Source organism: Alosa pseudoharengus, unplaced genomic scaffold, assembly GCF_046254945.1.
Source record: "Alosa pseudoharengus isolate Yale_2024_CS ecotype anadromous, Long Island Sound unplaced genomic scaffold, YU_APseudo_1.1 YU_APseudo_1.1_scf_11, whole genome shotgun sequence".
NCBI lineage: Eukaryota > Metazoa > Chordata > Actinopteri > Clupeiformes > Clupeidae > Alosa > Alosa pseudoharengus.
In genome coordinates this window covers 28,834,229-28,857,122 of record NW_027468576.1, presented here as the reverse complement: position 1 = coordinate 28,857,122, position 22,894 = coordinate 28,834,229, and the positions used below count along the sequence as shown (strand labels likewise).

The window sequence follows — 22,894 nt, the reverse complement described above, 5'->3', positions numbered from 1 at the left end:
GGTATAAATGTATGTTATCTCAGGCTATGTGGCAACACAGGCTAAGTTTGGGCATCTCCCAAATGAGACCAACCCTGGACCCTGGCCTGCTGTTCGGGAAATAGTATTAGCAGATAGGAATACATATCAATCAAAGAGTAATGCAACCTGCAGATACCGTGGATGAAAACAAAATGAGTCATGACCTCAAACTCATCATAGTCCATCCTACCATTCCTTCCTCAAGTTCATCCGTATCCCATTTGGTTGCATGTTCCAGATTTCTGTGGTGGATGCTGAGTCTTGTAGAGATATTCTGCTCATAAACAACTCTCTATGACCCTGGCATTTCAGGTGAAGAAGTTACACAATAACTTAAGACATTTAGCAAAACACAACCCAATGCATGCACCACAGTCCCCATGCTTAGCCACAATAACTTTAAGAACTTGTAACTTGTTGAAAAGAGATAATAATTGCTGCTTTTGTACTTTAGAGTTCTGCTCCACATGGTGCAAACAGGCTGCAAGTGTATGTACAGTAGATCCCACTAGTAGCATCAAGCACAAGTCTACAATGTCTCCTCAGTCATACAGCACAACTGATACTATATGTAATTTTTAGATTAGTTGTCAGTACTGTTTGTCGGATCTTCACCTTTGACCCTGTTTTTCTCTTTAGTTTTAGATTTCCTTGATGTTTAGCAAACTAGACCCTTGTTTTTCAACCACTGTGCTGTGAGAGTTTTCCACGGCACACCTGATGATCTATCTGATTTCACTTCATTGGCTCAAAATGATAAACTTCCGTCAAATAATTGTTGTGGCTGTGGTGTTGGTAGTATGCTGTCAATGTAATGAAATTAGTCTTGATACTTGAAAACCATCTTTTTTAATATCTGACAAACTACAGGGCTACCTTTTCATTTCTGTCATGGACATATAATAGGACAATTTAAAAAATATTTAACCCATTGTTCTTTTGTTATGCTCACAAAAAATACCCTACACAATTCTCCATGCGTTTATTTTACTGAAAGGGTCTTGCATACAGGCGATTTTAAGGGACTTGCATTTGTTGGAGTCTTGAATATTATAAGAAAGTTAGGCTATAGTAAGCTACATTTCATTTTTGTAATATTTGGGTTGTTGGTGTGCCATGGAATTTTTCACTGTCAAAAATGTGCCATGACACAGAAAAGGAAAAACACTGAACTATACAGTCAAATTTGTTGTGGTGGATGCTTTCTCCTGTATTTCACATTTGGATTGCAAATGTGATACTAGGAATTTTACATGTAGCCAAAACACTTTATGTTCACTGAGTAATCATCTTATGTCTCATTGTGGCCATCTAGTAAAGAAAGCCATGAGAAAAAAAATTGTACCAAGTCTGTCACTACTCCTAAGTGGATCAGGTGGATGGATGGCCCTATAGGAAATCTGGCCTGCCTCTCCGTCCAAAATAGAACACAGCAGATCATTCTGACGGCAGGAACAAGTAATGAAATCCTGTCGTGCAAGCTCTAGATAACCTGGATGGAAACAAAGGGTCATGACCTCATGCTCATAACAATAATCCATATCCCACTCTGCCTTCCTAGAAGACATTTCCCACCCATTTGGATGCAGGTGCTAGAAGAATGCTGTAGGTGTGGATTACCTCATATGTGCCTGGAAGTATATTAATCTCAGAACTATTTAATAAGTACAACATAATTATTACAAAAGATCAGATCACAAAAGAAAGAATGCATGCACCAGTTTCAAGCCAGTTGCATATGAGTGAAATTTAAAGTAAGGCACCTGCATCACAGTGGACCTTATACTAATTACAATTAACTTGTCCAAATAAAACTTTCATCTCACATGAGGATGAATTGTGGGCAATATGTGAGTGTCTAAATCTTTGCACCGTGGTGGTGGTGGCTAGTGGCTAGTAGGAAATCTTCAACAACTTACAGTTCCTGAATCAGAGACCAGCTTTAGGAGAGGGAAACAGATGATCGAAAAAGATTCAGATCATAATGTAGACTGAAAAGATGGCTAGAAAACATATCTTTACGGAGATGTTGACTGGTTAGATTTTCGCTGTTATGGCATACCATAGTTGTGATCCTGCTCATGGTGTTTGTCCACCACAGCACTGAGGCCTTCAACATGTGATACACACAGACGACACTAGGTGGTGGAAATGTTCTCAAAATGTATTATGTATAGACATTATGGTCCAAAGGGTGCATAAGCTTCAGGCCTTTACGGAGCAACTGGGAGATGTACGACTACAATAAATATATACATTAACACTGGACATTCAAAACCTGCAGCCAGTACAAATTGTATTGTAAGAAAATAAAAGAGTTAATCATTCCTCCATAGTCTTAAAACGCAAAAGGCATCACTAATGACAACAAGAATGATCCACACCGACACTTTCTGTATAATCCACGATTAACACACATCCAATCAAGACTAGACCAGCATTCATTCAGTACAGCACAACCTCAGTCCATCAGCAGTTTTAATGACATTAGTATTTTAAAACACCATGGCTTTCAACCGGAAGGGCTTATCCTTCAATACGTCCATGTTAAATAAAAAAATCCGGTTTCACAAAAGAGTGTCCATCAGTCCACTGAAGCCACGGAGATGTAGAAATGTTAACACGAGCGACACGATGAAGGAGTTAGAGGAAAGTTGATTAAAAATAGGGGGCCCTGGGTGGGGTAAGCGGTTTTGTTTATCATCTCAGAGAAAGTGGCTTGTGCTGCTCCCATTTTCCCTTTGTTAGCAGAAAGCAGTGTGCTGAACATCTCAATGTAGACAGAGATATGGGGGCAAGAACAGGGCAGTAAATGCAATCTCAACCCAACCCCTGTACCCTATTCCCCAACCCACCAGCATAGCGAATGTTTGGTCCTGTGTTGGACATGTCTAGATTTTGTACCCCCCCCCCCCCCGCCCCCAATAACATGAAAACCATACAAGATCCATCCATTATTAATCAATGCTGAAGAGGAGAGAATGTATCAATTTGTGCTAAGTTGTTGATGAAGGCACAACTGATTAAATGTCCACAGCTGGTTTGGTTCTACAATGAAAAGATCATACCAGGGAATGAAAAGGTGCAATATCATGACAATTAACATTATGGTACTACCTCTACGACTAGGAACAAATCAGGCCTCAGGAACCGTTTACGTGCCTGAAGCACAGCATTAATGGTCTTAAAAAACAATATATTAACAGCATTAAAAAGTGCTTTGTGAGAAATAACAACAAACAAGAAAAAAAAAAAACACAAGATGGTATAGCATTCCTTTGTGTCTCATTGAGTGAGTGTAGCTGGTGGTAGCCTGGGTATCAGGAGCACCATGGCCAGGTTTGAGATGGCAGCGGGTTGAGCCAGTCTTAGAGGTTTCGAAAGGGTGCTTCACACCTGGCGAGGACAGGTGGGGGGCCATCCAGACAGCTGTCCACTTCTCAGCCGCATCCTCAGTCCGCCTCTCCCGCAGGAGAATAGTCATCTATGAAGGGGATGTCCGGGTCAGAGAATCGCCTCTTGACCTTGGTGGAGGTTGGGGAGGGCAGGGACGCCGACGACGGGGAGGGCGGCGTGGAGCTGAGGTCGCTGCCGGGGGCGATGTAGAGCGACTGGATGCTGTCCTTGCGGCGGCCTGGGTGCTCGCGCCGCTGCACCATGGTGAGGAATGCGCGGCGCGAGGCCGGCGTGGTGGACGCGGCGGCGGAGGGGGCGACGCCGGGGGGCAGCCGCACCGTGCCGGGGATGATGGGGTGGCGGCGCTGGATCTGCTGCCGCACGGCAGTCAGCCACGAGGTGCTTTCGGCTGGGGCGGCGGGGCGCTGAGGCAGGTCTGCGGGTTTGGGGGGACACACGGGACGAGACCTGCGCGCCGCTACTGGCGTCCTGCCTGGAAGACAGTGGAGCGGATGAGTAACGGGCAGGAACATCAGCTCATGAGCAAAGAAAGAGTCGGAGAAAGATGAAAATTTTTTTACTGACGTAGACATGACAAATGAGTAACAGAAAATGTGACAGTACATTCACTGTGAACGGAAAGGAAAATCATGCTAACGCGTGATATACCATTAGTACAGAACCACAGAAATTCCTGACATTTTATTAATGGTCATCATTCTGAGTCCTATAAATTAGAAATCATTAAAGGTTAACGTAATTAACGTAATAACGTAAATGTAATAAAAAGCAATAATATTTTGTTATGTTATGGTAGTGCTAATAAAGGAATTTATGGATTACCCAAATGCTGTATTGTTAGAAAAAGCTTTTTCTCAAGATTATTGGATACTACTATTATTGGATAACTCAATACTAATAGTTGGATCATAAGACCATCTACTGTCAGGATCAGAAATCATTTACACGAGATCGAACAATTTCTTCTTGGTTTGAGGAGACCAGGAATGTCTTTGTGTGAAAGAAACATGCATAACATAAAACTCATGCAGCTTGCGTTGGCACGAAAGACTCTTGGAGACGATAACAACCTGCTACAGAGCGGAGGGCACCGGCACCCGCTTTAAATGCACCACCACCAGCTTCTCCAGACCTGCACCACAAAAAACGACAGGGAGGGGGGGAGGACCATACGTTGGATCACCGAAGCGCACGTGAGAAAAGCCAGAAAGGGGTTAGAGAGGTCAGGGGGAGGGGGGGGTTCACAGTTGGAATGGGAGAGGCAGCAAGACTGTACCTTTAATACTGACCTTCCGTCTCGGTGGTGCTGCTGCTGCTGCTGGTGGTGGTGGTGGTGGTGGGTGGGGGGCCGGTAGTGAGGGTAGGGGTGGCCACGCGGTCGTCCAGCAGGCTCTCGGAGCTCAGCGACGCCTCAGAGTCCAGGTTCTCCTGGTCCGAGCCGGGCTGCTCCAGCTCAGGCAGCCTAAAAGCCAGCTCCTCTCTGGGACACGATATCAGACACACACACACAGGAGAGCAGAGAGGTTAACAACCTCAGAAAAGTGTGGACAAACACACACAACAACCTGGGGACTATTTCTCTTAAGAGCCGTTCATACCAAGACCGATAGCTATAAGTTAGCGATAACGACAAAGAAAAGTATCGCTCTAGCTAATATGCTAATGTGAATTGACGTTCACACAAAACCTATAACAATAATGATATGAAGAACGATATTGTTGGGGGATCACTTTCAGAGATTTTGCACAATAAAAAAAAACAAAAAAAAACAATAAAAAGTTGACTGCCAGTCAGAATCCATCAAATTTCAGATGTCACATTCATTAACACATTAAAACATCATTAGTCAGTGTGGATGCTCATATCGTTAGTTAAAGTTCTCATTATAGTTTTCATTCCTTGTGTGAACAGTCCTTTCCTTTCAGTGGTTCAATGATTTTTCATGATTTCATTTCAGAGCATTCCGCACCCTGTCTCTTTTTCCATCGACTTCCTTTAGTCACACTTAGAAAATTAAATATATTGTCTGTTTACCCAATTCAAACGGATTAAGTGCACTGAATTAACAACTTAAATAAACTAAGAATCACTTGTCATAAGTGCACAAACCAGTCTCGCAACAAATCAGAAAGGGCTCATTCAGGTGAGAGAACATTGCACCAAAGTTGGTTTGCACAAGAGTCTGATCTATCTGGGCTACTTTAACATAGTAAAGTCAAGCATATAGTAGAAAGGTTCTGTACTTCTCCTGTTTGATGGACTTGATCCTCTCCACCAAGCTTCTCTCTGCCTCCGCGTCCGAGTCGATCGGCTCGTTCTCGGGTACCACGCACAGGTCTGAAGACGACGGCTTCTCTCTCATCTGGGGAGGAAGAGGCCAGACAAAGACAGGTTAGCGAAGCACCGGAACGATGAGCTGTGGGTGGATGATGACCACGATGCAGTGTATTCTGAGTTAGTGGAGTAGGAGGAAATGGGAGGACATGACACCTCTGCCAGGCCACATGCTCTCTCTGTTTTCACAGGATCCTCTAAAACAATGATTCAGGTTAGGGTATTAGAAGGAGGGGATGGGGGTATGAGGACAGTAATACAATAGGTCACCATGTAAATTGAATGTTAAAAGATTACAGAGCACAGATTCCAAAAGACACCAATCACATCACCCTACTAGAAATAAGAGAAAACAACACTCAAGCCAACACACACACACAGACACACACACAGACACACACACAGACACACACACAAACACACACACAGACACACAGAGCACCAGTCTCTATGGCAGGAATTTCAAAGCCTTGTGCTGCATGGCAGATTTGCATCACATATGCTTCTTGGTGGAATACAAAAGCTATTAACACATTTTCAGCTCCAGGGGAGAAAGGGCCTATGAGAAACAACTGTTGAGCTCTCCTACGAAAACAAAAAAACAAAACATACCCCATTGGAAACACAATGGGAACATCAGAGAGGCCTGCAAAGCACAGCTTTGAAACTCATGCCATTGTCACAAAGGAATTAAACTTCCCAACCCCCATAAGAGATGTTATTTTTTCCACAAAAGATGACAAACCATCCCACACCTGCCCTCTATATACACTCACACATCACAGTAGTCCAAAACAGGCACGAGGCTACATGCATTCAACTACGGAGCCCAGGAGGCGTCTCCAGTGCGGCCCGGGTCTGGCTCTGACGCGGGCCAGACCAGTCCCACAGCTGGACGCCATATGGGGGTTAGTATGGGAGAAGGGATGGATGGACGGATGGATGAAATGAGGTGCACGTCATGCACGTGCAAAGATGAGCACTTCAAAAACCAAACAGGACCACGTCATAACCAGCCGAGCGATGCTCATACATACCGAGCCTCTCACCACCGGAGAGGTGTACCTGAGTGGTAACCGCCACGTCTACAGAAATTAAAAAAAGGAACAAAAGAACCAGACAGCAGGACAACGGTTACATATGCAGACAAGAAGCGAACTTAAGACAAACATCAAACTCGTCTGTGGAGCTCCAAACCAGCTCCGCGCTAAGGAGGGACATTAGAGCCAGACATTGGCTTGGGACAACACGCTGGCTGCTGGTATGCAACATGACTGACAAAAGCGCTGAAGACTGGCTGAAGGCTGAAGGGGCAGGAGGTGGGCACCAACCGTGTTGTTTCTCTTCAGCTTGAGCTGGTTGACGGCCAGGTTCTCGGCGTACTCCAGCTGCTCGATCTCATCCATCTTCTCGTTGTATCGTCTGATCTGCTCGTGGATGAGCATCTCCACGCACCTGACGGAAACCCAGGAGGGACAATCACAAGGTTGCACGGCACCTCTCAAGTCACACAGCAGACGTTGAAGGGGAATAACAGGTCAAACCAAACAGATATTAACAAACTGCAGTGTGTGATATTGATATTTACATGGTTGTCTTGGCGACATCCTTCATGCTCATGAGTGGATCGGCGCTGTCTGGACAGCGTAGGATACATGGGGCGAAGACGATGGCCAGGGAGTTGGGGTTCATGCGGTTATGCACCTCCTCTTTTGACACTCTGTCAGAGAGTCACAGAGAAGTCAGACATTGGATGATGTGCTCAGCAACATGTTTATTTCTTCCCTGTTCAGTCAAGTGTGTTGATTGATCCACTATATAATTTAAGACACTCCACCGTTGTTTTTATGAATTGTAAAAACAAACAGCTATTTGCTGCTGCAAATGTTTGCTCTGGAGAATGCTTAAAAATGAAAGAGAAGAGAAAGTCATTGTTGGCAGCTCTGGTCAGCCATTAGAGATGTGAGCTCACCTGACGAGGTGGAAAATGAGTCTCTCCAGCGTGTTGAAGTGTGGGGTGGAAAGCTGATCCAGGCCTCTGTAAATGGCTTGAAGCTGTTCCTGCTTTTCAGGGAGTTCTGCAAAGAGAGAGAGAAGTCTTAAGGCATGTTGCAGGATCTATGCACAATGTATGGACCCACATGGAAAAGAACAAACAAACAAACAACAAAAACAAACAAACAACAAAAACAAACAAACAACAAAAACAAACAAACAACAAAAACAAACAAACAAAAAAACAAAACACTTTTTAGGTTGCCTCCAGACAGGATAAATTCCATTGGGGACAACTGCTTGACAGCAATACAAACACCAATGCCTGAATCCATTTGCCAGAAGACACCTACCCACGGCTCGAAGGAAATCACTGTAGTAGGTGAAGGTCATAAGGGGGTCAGGCAGCTCTCTGAGCCACTGCTTGATCAGGCCTGTGACAATGTGGGTGGAGTAGTTCTCAAGGCACACACTGGTAGGGTCTGGAGGAACAGAGAAGCCCAGAAAATACCACCATAGGCAATAGGCATAGGTTTCAATATGATGTGAGGATATGAAGATTTCAAAACCATCATGCAAGCAGTCATGGAAAAGTATGATCCAAAGGCAGGGATCTTAAAGGTTGTATCAGCGATAGCGAAGATACATCACTTCTGTTGATGTAAAAAAAAAAACAGAGCTAGCTCGCTACTCCCTCCCCCTCCCTCCCGTGCAATTAAAACTCTCCTAAACGCACATCTCGTCGGTTATTGGTTGAAACACTTTATTTTGCCTTTGAGTGGGCTGCCAATCCTTGTTGGTAGCAATTGTTTTTGTGTACAGATCTCGGAGCCTAGGCTGCCTACAGAGACGCGTTTTTTTGACGGCCTGCCTATGGGGCAGACAGCTAGCAGATCGTTAGAAAAAATTAGATGAATGTGATCATTTATGTTTGGGCCTTTTTGGATCTGAAATCGCTGATACAACCTTTAAGTGAAAAAGAATTCAACTACCCATTCTAAACAATGCGACCAGCCAAATATACTGTATACTTGTGTGTGTCTGTCTGATCTAGTCCAATCAAAGCATTTGTAAGTTAACAGTTAATGGCTGCAATTTCTCTTAGGACTTGCCTGCCTCCATCTTCTGGTAGAGTTCTTTCATACGGTTGGCGGAGCCAGACTTCCTGTAGATGCCCTCAGTGTAGAGGCCATTCATCTCCACGTGCTCCAGCATAATCTCCAGAACAACGGGGACCGGGGTTTTGTCGTTGGTCAGGTGGCACACACGCACTCCAAAGTTGCGCAACCCCGAATCCTCCTCGTTCTGAAGGAGAGGTGTGTAAGGCATGGTCACTAAATACACACTTGCATTGAGCCAGCCTAGATTTTTATACAGAGCTCACATAGCATGAGGGATGAGAGAATGTAATTAACACAAACCTTCTTGGCACAGAAAGAGGAGCAGTCAGTGGTAATTTTGCTCAGGCATTTCCGGTGGCACACCATTTTGCAGTCTGTAAACACAAAAGGAGTTTGGTTACACTGAATAAGGCAAAGGAGCCAGAGTGACATATGCTGAAACCGTAGGGATTGCTGAGGTCTTTACTCACAGCTACACATGCAGGCTTTCTCCATGCCCCAGATATAAGAGGTACACTGGTCACATGACTGCACAATGTTCACCTGGTAGGTGGTGAACATGTGGTCCAATGGGCTTTCCATCTACAAATAGCACAGCAGCAAAGTCAGCAGCATTCTCAAGCATTCTTACCAAAAAGGAAAGAATCTTAAGGTTTATTAACAATGTCAACAAATGACACCAGAAAAAGGAAAAACTCATTCTTTTAAGTTTCCTGCAAGGCTTCATGAGTTACCAAAATAAAGTTTGAGGATAAAACTGGATTCAATTAGTCTACATAGGTGAATAAGCTCAACTTACACTTTTATCCTTTTTCCGTCTCTTTTTCCGAGTTTTAGCGGGCTGGAATAAGCAAGAAAGCCAGAAGGTGAATTCTCACCAACACTACCTTCAGCATATGTGATGCCTTTACCAAATAACCATCAGAGAGCACACATGCTCCATTATACTACATTACGGACTTCCAAAGGCAACTAATATTCATTACTTTAAATTAACTCCAGATGGACATTATGTGTACATACACGCGTGTGTGTGTGTGTGTGTGTGTGTACCTTGGCTGGCTCCGCTTCCTCCTTCTTAATCTCTCCTCGTATGAAGCCGTCCAGGACCGATTGGAAGAGGTTGACCACCAGCTGCACCTCGGCCTTCTGCTTCTCTCCCGCGAGAGCCACCACCTTCATCTGGTAATTCTTCATCAGGGCCTTGTAGCCAATGTGAGGCTTCTTTTAAGACAGCCATGAGAACAGAGGAGTGAAGGCACACAAGTATCAGTCAACAAAGCACAGAAAGTATGCAGTTGAGAGGGTGAATGATTTGTGAGGAGTACAGCAAGCGACCTACAGACAAGGAGTACATGCTCTTGATGGTCTCTCTGAACTCCCGGGTAGCCGTGATGAAGATGTCCTCCGTGGCAGACAACTGCTTACCTCTGGAGCGGAGGTCATTCACCTACAGGAGAACACAAAGCCAAACGCACGTGAACCAACTGAGATGGAATTACATGAAATGTCATGATGTTACTGCCTTGATCCATCTGAATGGCTTCGTATTTGGTACATGCAGATCAAACAGGACTCAAGGTTTGATGAAATAAAGAGGGCTAGTCTGGCAAAACCTTGACTGCACATGACATGTCATAATGAGGTGATCTTTCAGAGTAGAAAGACAGTTTGAATGTTTAAGATAACCAAGAAAGAATACAAGTGGAGAAAAAAAAATGATTTGTAGACCAACAAACTGCTTTGATTCATTCGAATAGTTTTGTTGAAATAAGAATGGCCAGTCATACTGTACATTTCATACCAAGGTGATAGGTCAGATAAGTGATCACAAGAGCTGGAGAGTAGAATTAGACTGTTTAAAGACATTGGATTAGACAAGTTGACAGATATAGACCAACAAAAATATATTTTCCCTACGAGAGCAGCAAGTTCACTAGAGGAGTAACTAGATACTTGAACTAGACAAGATGAAACAGTTGATAATAAACAGGCCCAGGAATGAGGCCGGACCTGATTGCCAAGGAACTCGTCCAAGTGGCGCAGCTCATTGGCGTTGGTGATCTCGCGGTCCAGCGAGGCATTCCACTGCTCGGACACCCGCGTGGCACGGCTGATCTTGATGGTGGGGTTGCGGCCTCCACGTCCGCCTGGTGCCTCACTGTGGTGGTGGTGGTGCGTGCGGGAGGAATGAAGGGGGTGGGCAACTGCGTGGAGCAGAGTTGGGAGAGAGGAGAGATCAAACATGAGACCCCCAATGGGAGCAGACATTACAGTGCCGAGATCTTTTGGCAAATATTGAAATGCGTAGTCACTAGTGTGGAATGCATACATAAGCAGATAACAGAAATATGAGCATGCAAGGGTGGCCTTCAGCCAAAAGATTTTACATCTTGGAGTTAGTTTTTATTTCTTTACATCAACGCAAACTCACAAGACAATCTTTTCAATGAAACTGTTGGGGTGAAAACACAAAACGGCATGTTATTGACCACATTTCATACATTCATTTGTGCTATTATTAGGCCCTATTTGTATATGCCTTGTGTACCTTCTGCAGAGCGTTCAGCAAGAGACTGGGCCATAGTGAGGTCCCCATCCTCAGGTGTTTGAACTTTTTCACGCTTCTTCAGGATCTTCCTCAGGAACCCAGACCTAGTGAGCACACACAATCCAAAGTTTGTTTGTTTGTTTGTTTAAACTAAGGCTATTTAATGGCCAGAGCATTGTGCTTAAATATATATTTTTTTTTTATCTATGCTAGTAAGATATTCTAAAACCTTTAAAGGTGGGACCACACAACCCAAAGAATGGATTTAAAATATGCCTCTCTATAGTATAACATGCAAAGCTAGAGGACATGCACATCACACAGAGGGACATATGTTAACTAGAGAAACAAGAACCTGCATGTGTACGATTAAGGTGTTAAGGAAAATATGTGTTTGTGTGCTGCATAATTGCCAGGCTTTCATTTAGGGATGGGGCAGTACGCACGCTTCTTTCCACTTTAACATACTCGCTCACATGGGATACATGTGAGATCATTATTTCAAGACATGTTCTCAAGGTCTGGGTTTTGTCTGTCCCAAGACCCCCACTCCTCCTACCTCCTATCTATCCACCTAGACTAACATTAAATCAAATCTTAAAACTCAAGAGATGTCCTTTTCTGTGCTAACTGTTGTCTGCTCTGCACAGGGGCACCCTACTTATTCCAATCAACCATGGAGAATCCAGAGCATCAACATAACTCTGGGACGAACTCACAGCATACCAGGGTTGTCATCAAAATCACCTGACCCCCCTAAATATATGAGCTCTTAATAACATCAAGCAACCATGTTCACGTAGCCTACTATTTTGTGGTATTTTCTCTCCAATTACTATTTTGGTCTGGTCTTGAACCTCAAGTCTCAATTTTGTGTTGGCCTTGATGGGCATGGTTCTTGGGATTTGTCTGGGTCTCAACATGATCCTGACTACCGCGAGCACACAGAACATTTGCTCACTTTGGCTACATGTCCATTTGAAACCCATGCTTATGTTTAACAAGTCTGATGTTTACATTAATGCCATGGTTACATGAAACACGGAGACAAAATGTTCAATTTAATTCTCAGCCTGATGCTACCACCAGGGCAGTGAATAGCCCTTCCTCCAACAAACCGCTGCTCAAAGAAAATTACGTTTTCAGGAATCCAAGGAATCCATCCCCTCCCATAACGAGGGCCTCTGCAGCTATATAAGGTTGAGGAAAGTTTACACATCACCGAAGATAGATGAGCTGCCCTGGATGGGACTATCAAGGCAGCCGAGACTCCTGAGGGAATCAGTGAGTCATAGACTGTGTGAAAGGCCACCCATGTCTGACCTGAGCTTCGTGAGTCACTACACTGTCGACTTGGTCAAGTTAACAGGATTAAATATGACTTTCAACACTGCGCCTAAAACCACAGGATCTTCCTTCCTTCATTCAATGCAGACTTAGTTATATCAGGGATTTCTGTACGACCCCTCTGACTAATATTATCTTTAGTTCATAAACAGTTGAACAGTAGAAGTGACCAGTACAGCTAAATTGAACTACTAGCACCACATTGTTACTTTACAATATATGCTTAAAAGAAAATTACAGTCTAAAAACAATCTGGGGTCTATTTTTGGATGACAATGTATAAACTTTCTTTGGGGACAAAAACATCACTGCACTGTTAATCACTGCAGTTTTGAGTAAGACTGGAGTTGTCCTTTCAGTTTAACCATCTTGCTCGTCATCAGGTTATCCTGTGGTGTGATATTGTGTTGGGAGACAGGGGAGAGGAAATGCTGTACTTCTCTGGGGTGGAGGGCTGGAGGTGAGTAGTGTCCTGCTGGCCCTCGGGTGATCTCCTGCTGAATGAGCTGGCTCTGGCCCCTTCCGCTATCGACTCTGTAGTGACTTGACCCTGTGGAAAAGTCATCGAGTACACTGGTTAGTAAAGCAGCCAGAGACCACTCCGCTGCATGACTGAGAGACTCGACTCCTCCAAGCAGGTCTTCAGGGTCCCGAAAGGAAGCAGATTGTGGTTAAATGAAGAGAATCTGGCCCATGGTTAGTAAGCGCCCTCGAAAGTCATTACCTCTTTCCATCATTCAAGAAAGCGGAGAATAAATTAGTTGAGAATTTTATGAATTTCCACAAAAAGCAAGTTAGTAGTCCACCACCATTTTGACCTTTTTTTCAAGGTTTAAATCTCACTATTCTGTGCAGGCGCATGATTGGAGGGAGGGGGGAATTAATATACTATGAGATGACAGGTAAGAGACACTGTATTAGTAAAAAATTGCAATAGGCTAACAAATTAAACAAACTGTTCATTATAGAACATTATGCATATGTCAAATGTTAACTGTGTGCATTATAGAGCCAGAATCTTTATGTGATTGGCATGTTACAAGTGCAGAGGGCTCAGTGCTTCAATGATTAGTGTATTCCAAGAAGACTTAGAGGAAACACATAGAGTATGTACTGAACTTAAGGTATGGTTCAGTATTCTGCCAAAAACAGTGTATGCAGCCTGAGATAGTGAGCATTTGTTTATTTCCCTCCGAGGTTGGCTAAGTCAAAGATCATGTAAAAAAAAAAAAAAAAAAAAATATATATATATATACACACAAAAAAATCTGACGCTGTCTGGCTCATGTCCAATCAAGACTGAAGAGGAAAAACAGGTCTTCAGAGAAAGAGCAGGTAAATGGAAGTCAAACCGACGATTCAGGGCTCCATCTCCCAATGCGGTTTTCATTTTATTCCACAAGCAGGCAGCCGAAAACACCACCTCCTCCTCCCCACCCAAAATGTCGGCAACCTCTACTTTGGTTTCACCTGAACCTGCCGTCTGTCTGGAGTCGTGGCCTGGACTGGACTCACGGGGGGCAAAGGGAAAGTCCAGTACTCCACGTCTTCCATTTCTGCGCTTTTTACTGGCAAGCAGCTACGTGCAAAGCCTAGCCGGCGTTTGCGTTCCTTGCTGAAGCGTACTGGCCCCTGAGTGAGCCAGACAAGCACAGTGACATACTAATCCTCATGACAGCCTAGCGTGAGAGCCACATGCTGACAACCGGACAGATATTACACCTGCTCCAACATGCAGCAGCACCTACACATCTCACACACCAAGTAAACTATAGTTAAAATTACAGCATAGCTATTAACTACAAAAATCAGTCTTTCTACAAAAGGTCATTAGTAAGAGGTTACCTGTCTGTTTCCAGGGCCATCCCCAGTAGGGGAGACAAAACTGGACACATCATCAAGAGATAATGAGATATCCCTATCCGAAGCCCTGTAAATAAGATACAAACATACAGAAGGTCAAGAATAAATAAAACAAAAAAACTACAGTAATATACAAACAACTCCAGCTGTATGCTTTTCTTTGAGCTCTTAAAACTCAATTTACATCTGAGCAGTCTCACTAGAAGGTGATTGGTCTTCACAGTGAAAGGAAAAGTGGATGTACCGCAGAGTGTTTATTTTCTTGCTCTTGGGGATCTGTGCTTCAGGCGAGGTGCTCTCTGATGTCTCCCCTCCCCTCTTGCCCTTCCTCCTGTCCGAATGTCTGTCCCGGTCACTCGTTTTGCCGTGACTCGGTAGGCTCGCTGTTCCCACAGGCGGCGAACTGGGGGCTTCACTGTGCCCGTTACGATCCTTCACGATCTTGGTTCCAGGGATATCCAAGGACAGTGTTGAGGGTCGGACCGGCGCGGGGGACGAGCTCTTGGCCTCCTTAGCCTTCCCTTTGTCCTTCCAGGCCACAAAGGTGTACTGGTCCAGCTCTTTGCTGTCAGAGTTCTCCTTGGGCTTGGTCTCAGGTGTGCTGCTGGGGCTGGAGCTGGGGCTGCTAGGGGGCTCCTGGCTTTTGAGCTTGGGGGACGGGTCATCCTTGCAGGCCGACGCAGCCCTCTGCAGCTCCCTCTGGCTATGCTCCAGGCCTCGCTGTCGCCTGAGCTCTCTCTTCTCTTGGCTCCGTGACGCCTGGGCCTTTCCTTGCTGCTGGGGAGTAGTTTTGGACACTTTCTCCTGGACAGCGCCCAAGACGCCTGAATCCGCAGGAACCTCGTGCGTCAGAGACTCCTGCTCCTTCTTTGGAACGGGTGCTGTGTCACTGACCTCCTGATCTTTTGGCGAAGCTGGAGCAGCTTCGTTGACTTTGACAGGTGCGCTTTGAAGCGACTCAGGTGCGGGTCCTGCCTCAGCCTGTGTACCGTTTTCTGGATGGGGGACATCCAAGGCTTTCTTGTCATCTTCTGACGTTGAGGATTCCTGGATGGGGGACCTGCCCCCCTCCTGTGCCTGGATGTCCTGAGAGTGCTCTGGGCTTTCTGCTTGTACCGCTGGTTCAGGCTGGCTGGTGCTTTCAGGCATTTCCTCCTTGCTCTTGGGCTCCTGAGAGTCTTCTGGTGTTACTGCCTGAGAACTCTGTGGGGCAGCCTGCTGCTCCATTTCCAATGCTCGTCTGGCAGACTCTTCCTCCTCTTTCAGTTTCCTAGCTGCCTCCTCTTCCTCTTCCTTCACTCTCTTTGCTTCAGCCTCCGCTGCTAATCGCATTTCTTCTTTTCTTTTTGCCTCTTCCTCCTCCCTACTCTTAGCTTCCTCCTCTTCTCTTCTCCTCGCCTCTTCCTCCTCTCTCCTCTTTGCCTCCTCTTCCTCTCTTCTTCTTGCTTCTTCCTCCTCTCTTCTTCTAGCCTCCTCCTCTTCTCTCTTCCTTTTCTCTTCCTTGATGGACTGGCATCTAGAAAATAAAGTTAGCAACAAATGTTACAAATGACGCAAGTGAAATCACTTTATAATGATGATTAGAAATGACGTGGTTGGTTGTTTATGGGTGTGGTGCAGTACCTTCGTCGCGCCGAGTTTCCCCTCACCAACGCCTGCATCTTCCGGATGGCGGACCGTTGCCGTAGATACTCCGTCCTCTGCCTGCAGCCCCTCCAGTGGGCCTGCAGTAAGGTAGCTGCCCGCCATCGCCGATCCCTACAATACCGCCGCCAGCATCTCTGGATGGTGAGAGAAAGGGGAAGCAAATGTTTTTGGTGCACATACGTACTACATACATGGTACAGCTTGTAGGTCTCGGACAACTTTCAGAATTATTCACAAGAAAAAAAATAAGTCGTCAGGCAACACATAGGCAAACACAAAGGGGAAATACACTACTCTCTCTGTACTTGACCTTCCTAAGAGTTAAAACTATGACTTCAATGTTTTCAGAGCCTTTAAACAGAAGGCCACCAACAAGCATATATTTACCATTTAGCTCCAGTCATTTCCTAGAGCAGCTGAGTCATAATTAAAGTGGGGACTAAACAGTGTCCAGATGTGTTTAGCTTACCTGAAGGAGGATGGCAGACTGCCTCATACATTCAAAGTGCCGCTGCTCCAGCTTGGAGCGGAACCAGCGCTGCAAGAAGATGATCTTGTACATGACGTCCTTGTGCAGCGTGTCCTGCAGCTTCTGACGTTCCAGCTCCTTAAGATAGACCTGAGGAGGATGTTCACTAATGGTCACTTTTACAAGCTTGGTATTCAAACTGTTAAAATATATACAAGCACCACAGGGCTTAGCACTGTGGGATACATGTCATCGAAATCAGTCCATCTTATTTCCTTTCCAATAGTGTTTTTAAATTCACAATGTAGTATCAATTACCTTGGTTTTGCCAATCTGATAGGTAGTGTTGTCTAGTCCCATCTTCCGAAGGAGAGCCGAGATGTCGTCTTGGCATGCAGTAGCATTCCTGGGCAGCAACACCCGAAACTGCTCCAAGAATTCCTGCAAGATCAACATATCCAAAGACAGTTTGGTCGAAGTCAGTTTCTGTTCAAATGCAAATCCCCAAGCAGCAGTGGTGTGATCTGCAGATAGCAGAGCTTTTTTGGTGTAGCATCTCTGGACTTTACACCAGAGGCTTGGTGCAACTATAGGTATTAAGGAATTACACATTCAGCACCTCTCACCTGAAAAGTATACTTGGCACCGTACCCAGACCTCCGGATGCGCACCGTTTCCAGCATGCCCGTGTACCGCAGCTGCTGCAGAATCAGAGACTCATCAAAGTACATCTCCCTCTGATGGAAAAAACAAACACAACATGAGCATCTTACAGTGCAGTTTCTGGGGATATGGAGGTCGAGGCCAGCCTTGGTTTAAATGCGTCTTGCATTTTAAATTAGCAAGCAAGGACCAGAAGTCTGATCCAAAGGCAGGTACAGCAGAGTAAATGCAAACGCTACAGCAGAATTTAGATAGTGTCCACTCGAGTCGTCACCTTTTCAGCATTAGACCTGAGGCAGCGAATGAAGAATGGTTCAGCCCTTCCCAGCGTTTCCAGCAGCTTGCTCAGGGAGGTCTGGAGAAGAAGAGGGCAACACAGTGATTCAGTATCTACAAGCTCTTCCAATGACACCAGGAAACTGACCGGTCAACAAGGCGACATCAAAATTGTTCATTTTTTTTAAAGACTTTTCCAGGAGGTACTTTTGATCATCTCTATTAGCTAAAATCCATTTTAAGTTCTTGGCTTTGGACTCCTCAGAAAATAGAGGCTAGCCACATTGAAGGTTCCAGTAATAATTCACAAACTGGATGCATTACAGTTCAGCTGTAGGCAATTTCCTCTTTTTCATATCAAGCCTTCTGACATCTTGTGGTTTGCGTCTAAAGTATTATTGAAGTCTCTCAACCCAACATGAAAGCAATTCTGTGACTGGACTGTCTAAAAGTATCCAAAGGATCAATCATGGTAAGAGTTTGGGTTCAAGACAGATACGTATGCCTTCCTCCAGACAGACTCCAGACTTCTTCCAGTAGCTTTAAACTTTGAGACTTGAAGTGGGATTCTGTTTTGCTGCAGACATTTTCCCCCATCTCTTTGGAGCTCAACAGCAGTTTGTCTCACATCTCAACTGTACTCTAGAACTGTTAGTCATGTTGATGGAGGACTAAGGGAATTTGTGCGTCATGTCATATTTTTAACCTTCTGCAATGGGAACGGATGACCACTTGCACGGATGACCAAGTGCTACTTTAAAAAGTTAAAAATATTGAGAACATCAAAGATCTTTATCATTTAAGGATTTGCATTTATAATAGCTCTCTTTATTATCCCAATCGTGTATGAATTATTCCATTCATAATTATTTATTCACTTATCAAATCCAAGTGAGGCAAATTTCAAGAATCTTTTCAGTGAGTATGGAGATACGTTTTAAGATTAATAAGGTCTGACCCTTACATGTTACAATATTCAGAAAGAAATATGTTGACATGGTCTTCTTCTTCAGAGGACCATCTTTGGACTTAGTTCAACTGTACAATACTGGGGCTGATACCAGCTGACAGAAGTGGCTTGTAAGAGGAAATCTGTCTTGATCATGAGACAATATTCAGCTCATCAAATAAATATGTTGATATTGTCTTATTCTTCAGAAAACTATCCTTGGATCTAGTTCAAATGCACAACACTGGGGCTGATACCAGCTGACAGAAGTGGCTTGGCAAGAGGAGATCTTTGTCTTGATCAGCATGCTGTTTGTGCTATTTTTTTAAGTCATGAGCTTATATTGTACTTTTTTGCGTTCAGTTTGAGATAAAAAGACTTTTCTAGACACTCAACTGAAATTAAAGATTTAATTTTCAAAAGTACTCAATTTCCACTTTCCATTATCCAGAAGATGGAATTGAAACCACATGTTTGGCACTGCTAGATTTCCCAGAACAGACTGCTTATACTGGCCATTCTAATCTAACACGACTGAATTTTGGAATAGTGGAATAATTCTTAGCACGGGACTACCCGTTCAGGGGTGGGTTTCCCAAAACCATAGTTGCTAACTAAGTTAGCAACTTTGTTGGTTGCAATGCAATTTCCCATTGCCAACCAACTAAGTTGCTAACAAGTTAGCAACTATGGCTTTGGGAAACCTACCCCAGGTAGTTTAGTGGATCTACCTGGAACTGAGCACTGATGCTGGGAGGCTTCTTCTTCTTGTGCAGGTGCAGCAGAGACTTGGTGGTGCGATCATGCAATGTGAGGCTCACGATGAATTTAAGTGACCGTGAGTCAAGGAGCACCTAGATGAGCAGGGACATCAAGGGGTTAAGTAGGAAACACTTAGGACCTTCACAAACACTGACGCTGAACTGGAAGACCTACACTTCATAAGCAATCAAGACGTTAGCACCCATCATCACTAAATAGGAAAGATAGCTTTGTGCTTGTAATAATCGTAACTAGTTTGATTTCAATATAAAATCCTTGCAATCTTTACCTTAGGAATGAGCTGTTTCTGCTTCGTGTTCTTATTTTTCCTGTAGAGAGGAAGTGTGAGAGGGTTTGAGGGTTTGTTTGTGTGTAGAGGTGTGTGTCTGTGTGAGGGCGAGGGCTCAGTTAGTACAGTGAGTCATGCTCAGTCGGTGAGGGAGACGGGGTACACCTGCAGGAGAGGAACGGGGTGGAGGGGGTTGGCGTGGAGGGAAACTGGAGGGTGATGCATTTCAGCCCACCCATCTGATTGTACTGTCGCTAACAAACATCTATCCGTTTCTATTTACTGCAAGGCTAAGGGCTTAAAGTGGAAATCTGTATAGCAGACAGCAGAAATCCTACATGCCATATATCACATTTGACATGGTTGCTTGTCAAAATGTTACAATCTGCCCATTTCTAGTGATTCATGACCGGAGCTCAAGAGCAGCTGCTTCAAATAATCATTGCCAGCATCCAGGAGAGTAACTTAGGCCCTACAGCGGCCTGCAGAACTGCGAGGAAAAGGCGGAGTCTGCAGCACAGCGGCTCTCCTCTTGAGAAACCATCTTTATGTCAGTAATGCTTGGTCATGCAGTAGCAGCAGCAGCAGCCGCAGCTACACAGAAGCCATCGCATCTAGCACGATCATCCAGTTAGCGTTGCTACACAGCCAAATCAAACAGAGGACTTGGCCCCAGCAGGACCTTCAAGATCTAAGCAGCTCATCTGTGCTAACGAGGATCACGCTGGCCGTGGACACATGAAGGCACTCCACGGTGGGCAGCCATGTGCTGTTCTATAAAAAGCAGCGGTGGGTTGAGGCATCTACTCATTACGCTATTAGCTGTTAGGAGTCTCCGTGAGGGAAAAGGTAAGGTGAGGTGAGGAGAGGCGTAGGGTGCCCTCTGACTAAAGAGGGAGCTTGCTTTGATTTCTGAGACAATAATAACAACCTCAAGTGATGACGAGACCGGAAAGGTGCTTCAAACTCACAGATGCTTAAAAGAAGCCTAAAGAACACCGCTCTACTTGATTAACAAGCTCTGTGTGGATGTGTGTAAAGGACACCTCGTTTAAGTTAATGGTTCAAAATAAGGCTGGCACTGGGGTGGGCTGATACGGGCATCGTGGAGGGAGGGGTTGGGGGGGGGGCGTCACACTCACTGAAGGACGTGCCGTGGGAACCGCAGGCGCCCCCAGGACTGCAGTAGCTTGCGAGGGTCCTCACCGTCCAACTGCAAGTCTTTAATGGAGCTGATGATTTGGGCATGCATGTCCCTGATTCAGCCCAGTAGGAGGCGCAGTGGAGCAGGGAGGGGAGGCAGGGAGGGCAGGGGGTGATGGGAAAGGGGTGGGTGATGGGAAAGGGGTGGGGGAAGAGGTGGAGTGGGGTGGCATACAGGTATGAGGTAAAGACACAAACCCCAATACTGAGCAGAACACACGCACGCACGCGCACACACACACACCCTCCACCATTAGAATCAATCACACACTAGAAAAATACTAGCCACCATTAAACACACGCCCTTGTCCCACAAAAATGGCATATGCAGAATGGTGAGGGCTGTGGACTAAGAGCTTATGGCAGGAGGGAGCAATCAATTCCCCTCTCAGAGATGCGTGAAAACAATCAATCCAAGATCCATACAACTAATGGGAAATGCTGCTGCCCTCTGCTCGAGAGTACGGGTATATTGCCTGCTTTTACTGAAAAGCAGGCAATTCCAGGTTCAGAGAGTGGAAAACCTGCTGCATTACTGCTCCAGCCATGCCTTGAGCTACCGCATTTCCTCTAACGGTTCTAGCTGCAAGCTCAAGAATGGTTCTATCAAAGTAAATGCATATGATGATGGACTGTGACTTTCTGAGCCTGGATTGCCCTTCTCTGCTTAGTCCCATTCAGCCCTCACCATGGTGCCCAGCATTAGAAGTGAATTTGCGCCTGGTGTTTGTAACCTCCCAAAGCAGATTGGTGAGGCCTGCGAGCATGCACTCTTCAGAGCGTTGTCCCTGCGTTTATTTGTGCTGCCTTCCATGCGAGGGGAGGTGGGTGGTTGGGGGGGTGGGGGGTTACGCTGGCTTGACCTGGAACTGGTGTTAACGAAAAGAGTGGACTTTCACCTCCACTCTCGGCCGAATCCATGCAGTCAGTACTTACCAAATCCCAAACACTAGCGGGAGGTCAAACAAGAGACTAATGTGGGGCACCCTCCAAAAGAAAAGGACTTAAAAAAAAAAAGCCTTTGCACGAAAAGCTCTCTGGGAATTTGAGGATCTACAAATCATCTGTAGGAGACACTGTTGAATAAATGTACTGGTAAGTGTTGTGGTCATTCCGCCTACATATATCCCGTATATATAACGATTAACAGTGCAATGTGAGAAAGCACAGAAAGCACAGAATTGGAAAGTCCTGATGCTGCCCAGTAGGGGATTTCTCCTCTGCTGGACTCTACGGGAATAGCCCTTTCCCCCAAACAAACCACAGGGGCTTTTCTACTTTATTTCTTTGTGTGCAGAGCTTTCTTGGCTTCCAGTGCTATAAATCGCCATATCACTGCTTAAGCCGAGCAAACAGTCCCATGCCCCGTACTGCAAGATTATTAAACGTGGCCGAGAATTGAGAGCGCAGGCTGAGATGGAGAGAATGAGGCCCAGCGAAAGAAACTGGGTGAAAAAAGGGAAGAAAAGAGACAGCAAGACATAGAGGGATCATATTTCCCTGTGGCTACAAATGGCGGGTTGAGAAGAAAAACATAGGGACTGCTCTGAGAGCTCTGACTAATATTTCTGGGCAAGGTCTTTCTGGTTCCAGTGCGTTTTGAAGGCTTTCGCCAACACAAACAACTGCCAAAAAGTCATTGCTTTTCTCCTCTTTAGTTAGCATACTCAAGATGAACAACTTAAGATCTATTACCATCTTGAAATTAGGTTAAATCAAAACCAAAACCCTTGGAGCGAGTAAACCTTTCCCAACAGCTGCTTTTCTTTGCCTGTAGATGCTACCAAGACCCAGAGAGTTTCTGAACGTGTTGAGAGGGCTCCCCCCATCCGTCCACACAAAACGTCCTGTTTGACCTCCCAGTGTTTTCTTTCAACTAGGCCACTTACTTCTTACTCTCAAAGCTAGCAAAGATGTCCTCAAAGGCCTCTAGGGGGCGCTCCTCTGAATGATCAAAGGAGAATTCGAGCATAGGGGTACGGCTGT

General features: G+C 45.1%; 1 protein-coding gene across 10 annotated transcripts in view; it reads right to left on the bottom strand.

Annotated features, from left to right (window-relative positions):
• Positions 1-2,930: 2,930 nt before the first annotated feature.
• The window catches only part of LOC143117178 (myosin IXB), a 46,570-nt gene continuing 26,606 nt past the window's right edge, over positions 2,931-22,894 (bottom strand). Inside the window, exons 15-44 of one of the 10 annotated variants that reach the window (XM_076278735.1) lie at positions 22,798-22,890; positions 20,848-20,961; positions 19,706-19,745; positions 19,386-19,508; positions 17,704-17,784; positions 17,393-17,503; positions 17,085-17,207; positions 16,767-16,916; positions 16,274-16,431; positions 14,895-16,166; positions 14,633-14,717; positions 14,258-14,419; positions 13,225-13,337; positions 11,441-11,544; positions 10,903-11,096; positions 10,232-10,339; positions 9,943-10,113; positions 9,689-9,730; positions 9,360-9,471; positions 9,190-9,263; positions 8,881-9,073; positions 8,122-8,250; positions 7,746-7,851; positions 7,362-7,493; positions 7,105-7,228; positions 6,811-6,858; positions 5,683-5,801; positions 4,728-4,918; positions 4,509-4,570; positions 3,781-3,910 (exon numbers count right to left, since the gene is read on the bottom strand). In XM_076278735.1, the coding sequence (XP_076134850.1) occupies positions 4,512-4,570; positions 4,728-4,918; positions 5,683-5,801; positions 6,811-6,858; positions 7,105-7,228; positions 7,362-7,493; positions 7,746-7,851; positions 8,122-8,250; positions 8,881-9,073; positions 9,190-9,263; positions 9,360-9,471; positions 9,689-9,730; positions 9,943-10,113; positions 10,232-10,339; positions 10,903-11,096; positions 11,441-11,544; positions 13,225-13,337; positions 14,258-14,419; positions 14,633-14,717; positions 14,895-16,166; positions 16,274-16,431; positions 16,767-16,916; positions 17,085-17,207; positions 17,393-17,503; positions 17,704-17,784; positions 19,386-19,508; positions 19,706-19,745; positions 20,848-20,961; positions 22,798-22,890 (4,531 nt within the window). In that variant the 3' untranslated portion in view covers positions 3,781-3,910; positions 4,509-4,511. Of the gene's footprint in view, positions 3,911-4,508; positions 4,571-4,714; positions 4,919-5,682; positions 5,802-6,810; positions 6,859-7,104; positions 7,229-7,361; positions 7,494-7,745; positions 7,852-8,121; positions 8,251-8,880; positions 9,074-9,189; positions 9,264-9,359; positions 9,472-9,688; positions 9,731-9,942; positions 10,114-10,231; positions 10,340-10,902; positions 11,097-11,440; positions 11,545-13,224; positions 13,338-14,257; positions 14,420-14,632; positions 14,718-14,894; positions 16,167-16,273; positions 16,432-16,766; positions 16,917-17,084; positions 17,208-17,392; positions 17,504-17,703; positions 17,785-19,385; positions 19,509-19,705; positions 19,746-20,847; positions 20,962-22,797; positions 22,891-22,894 lie in introns of all 10 variants that reach the window. The other 9 variants (XR_012985954.1, XM_076278726.1, XM_076278729.1 and 6 more) reach the window with 9 other exon arrangements.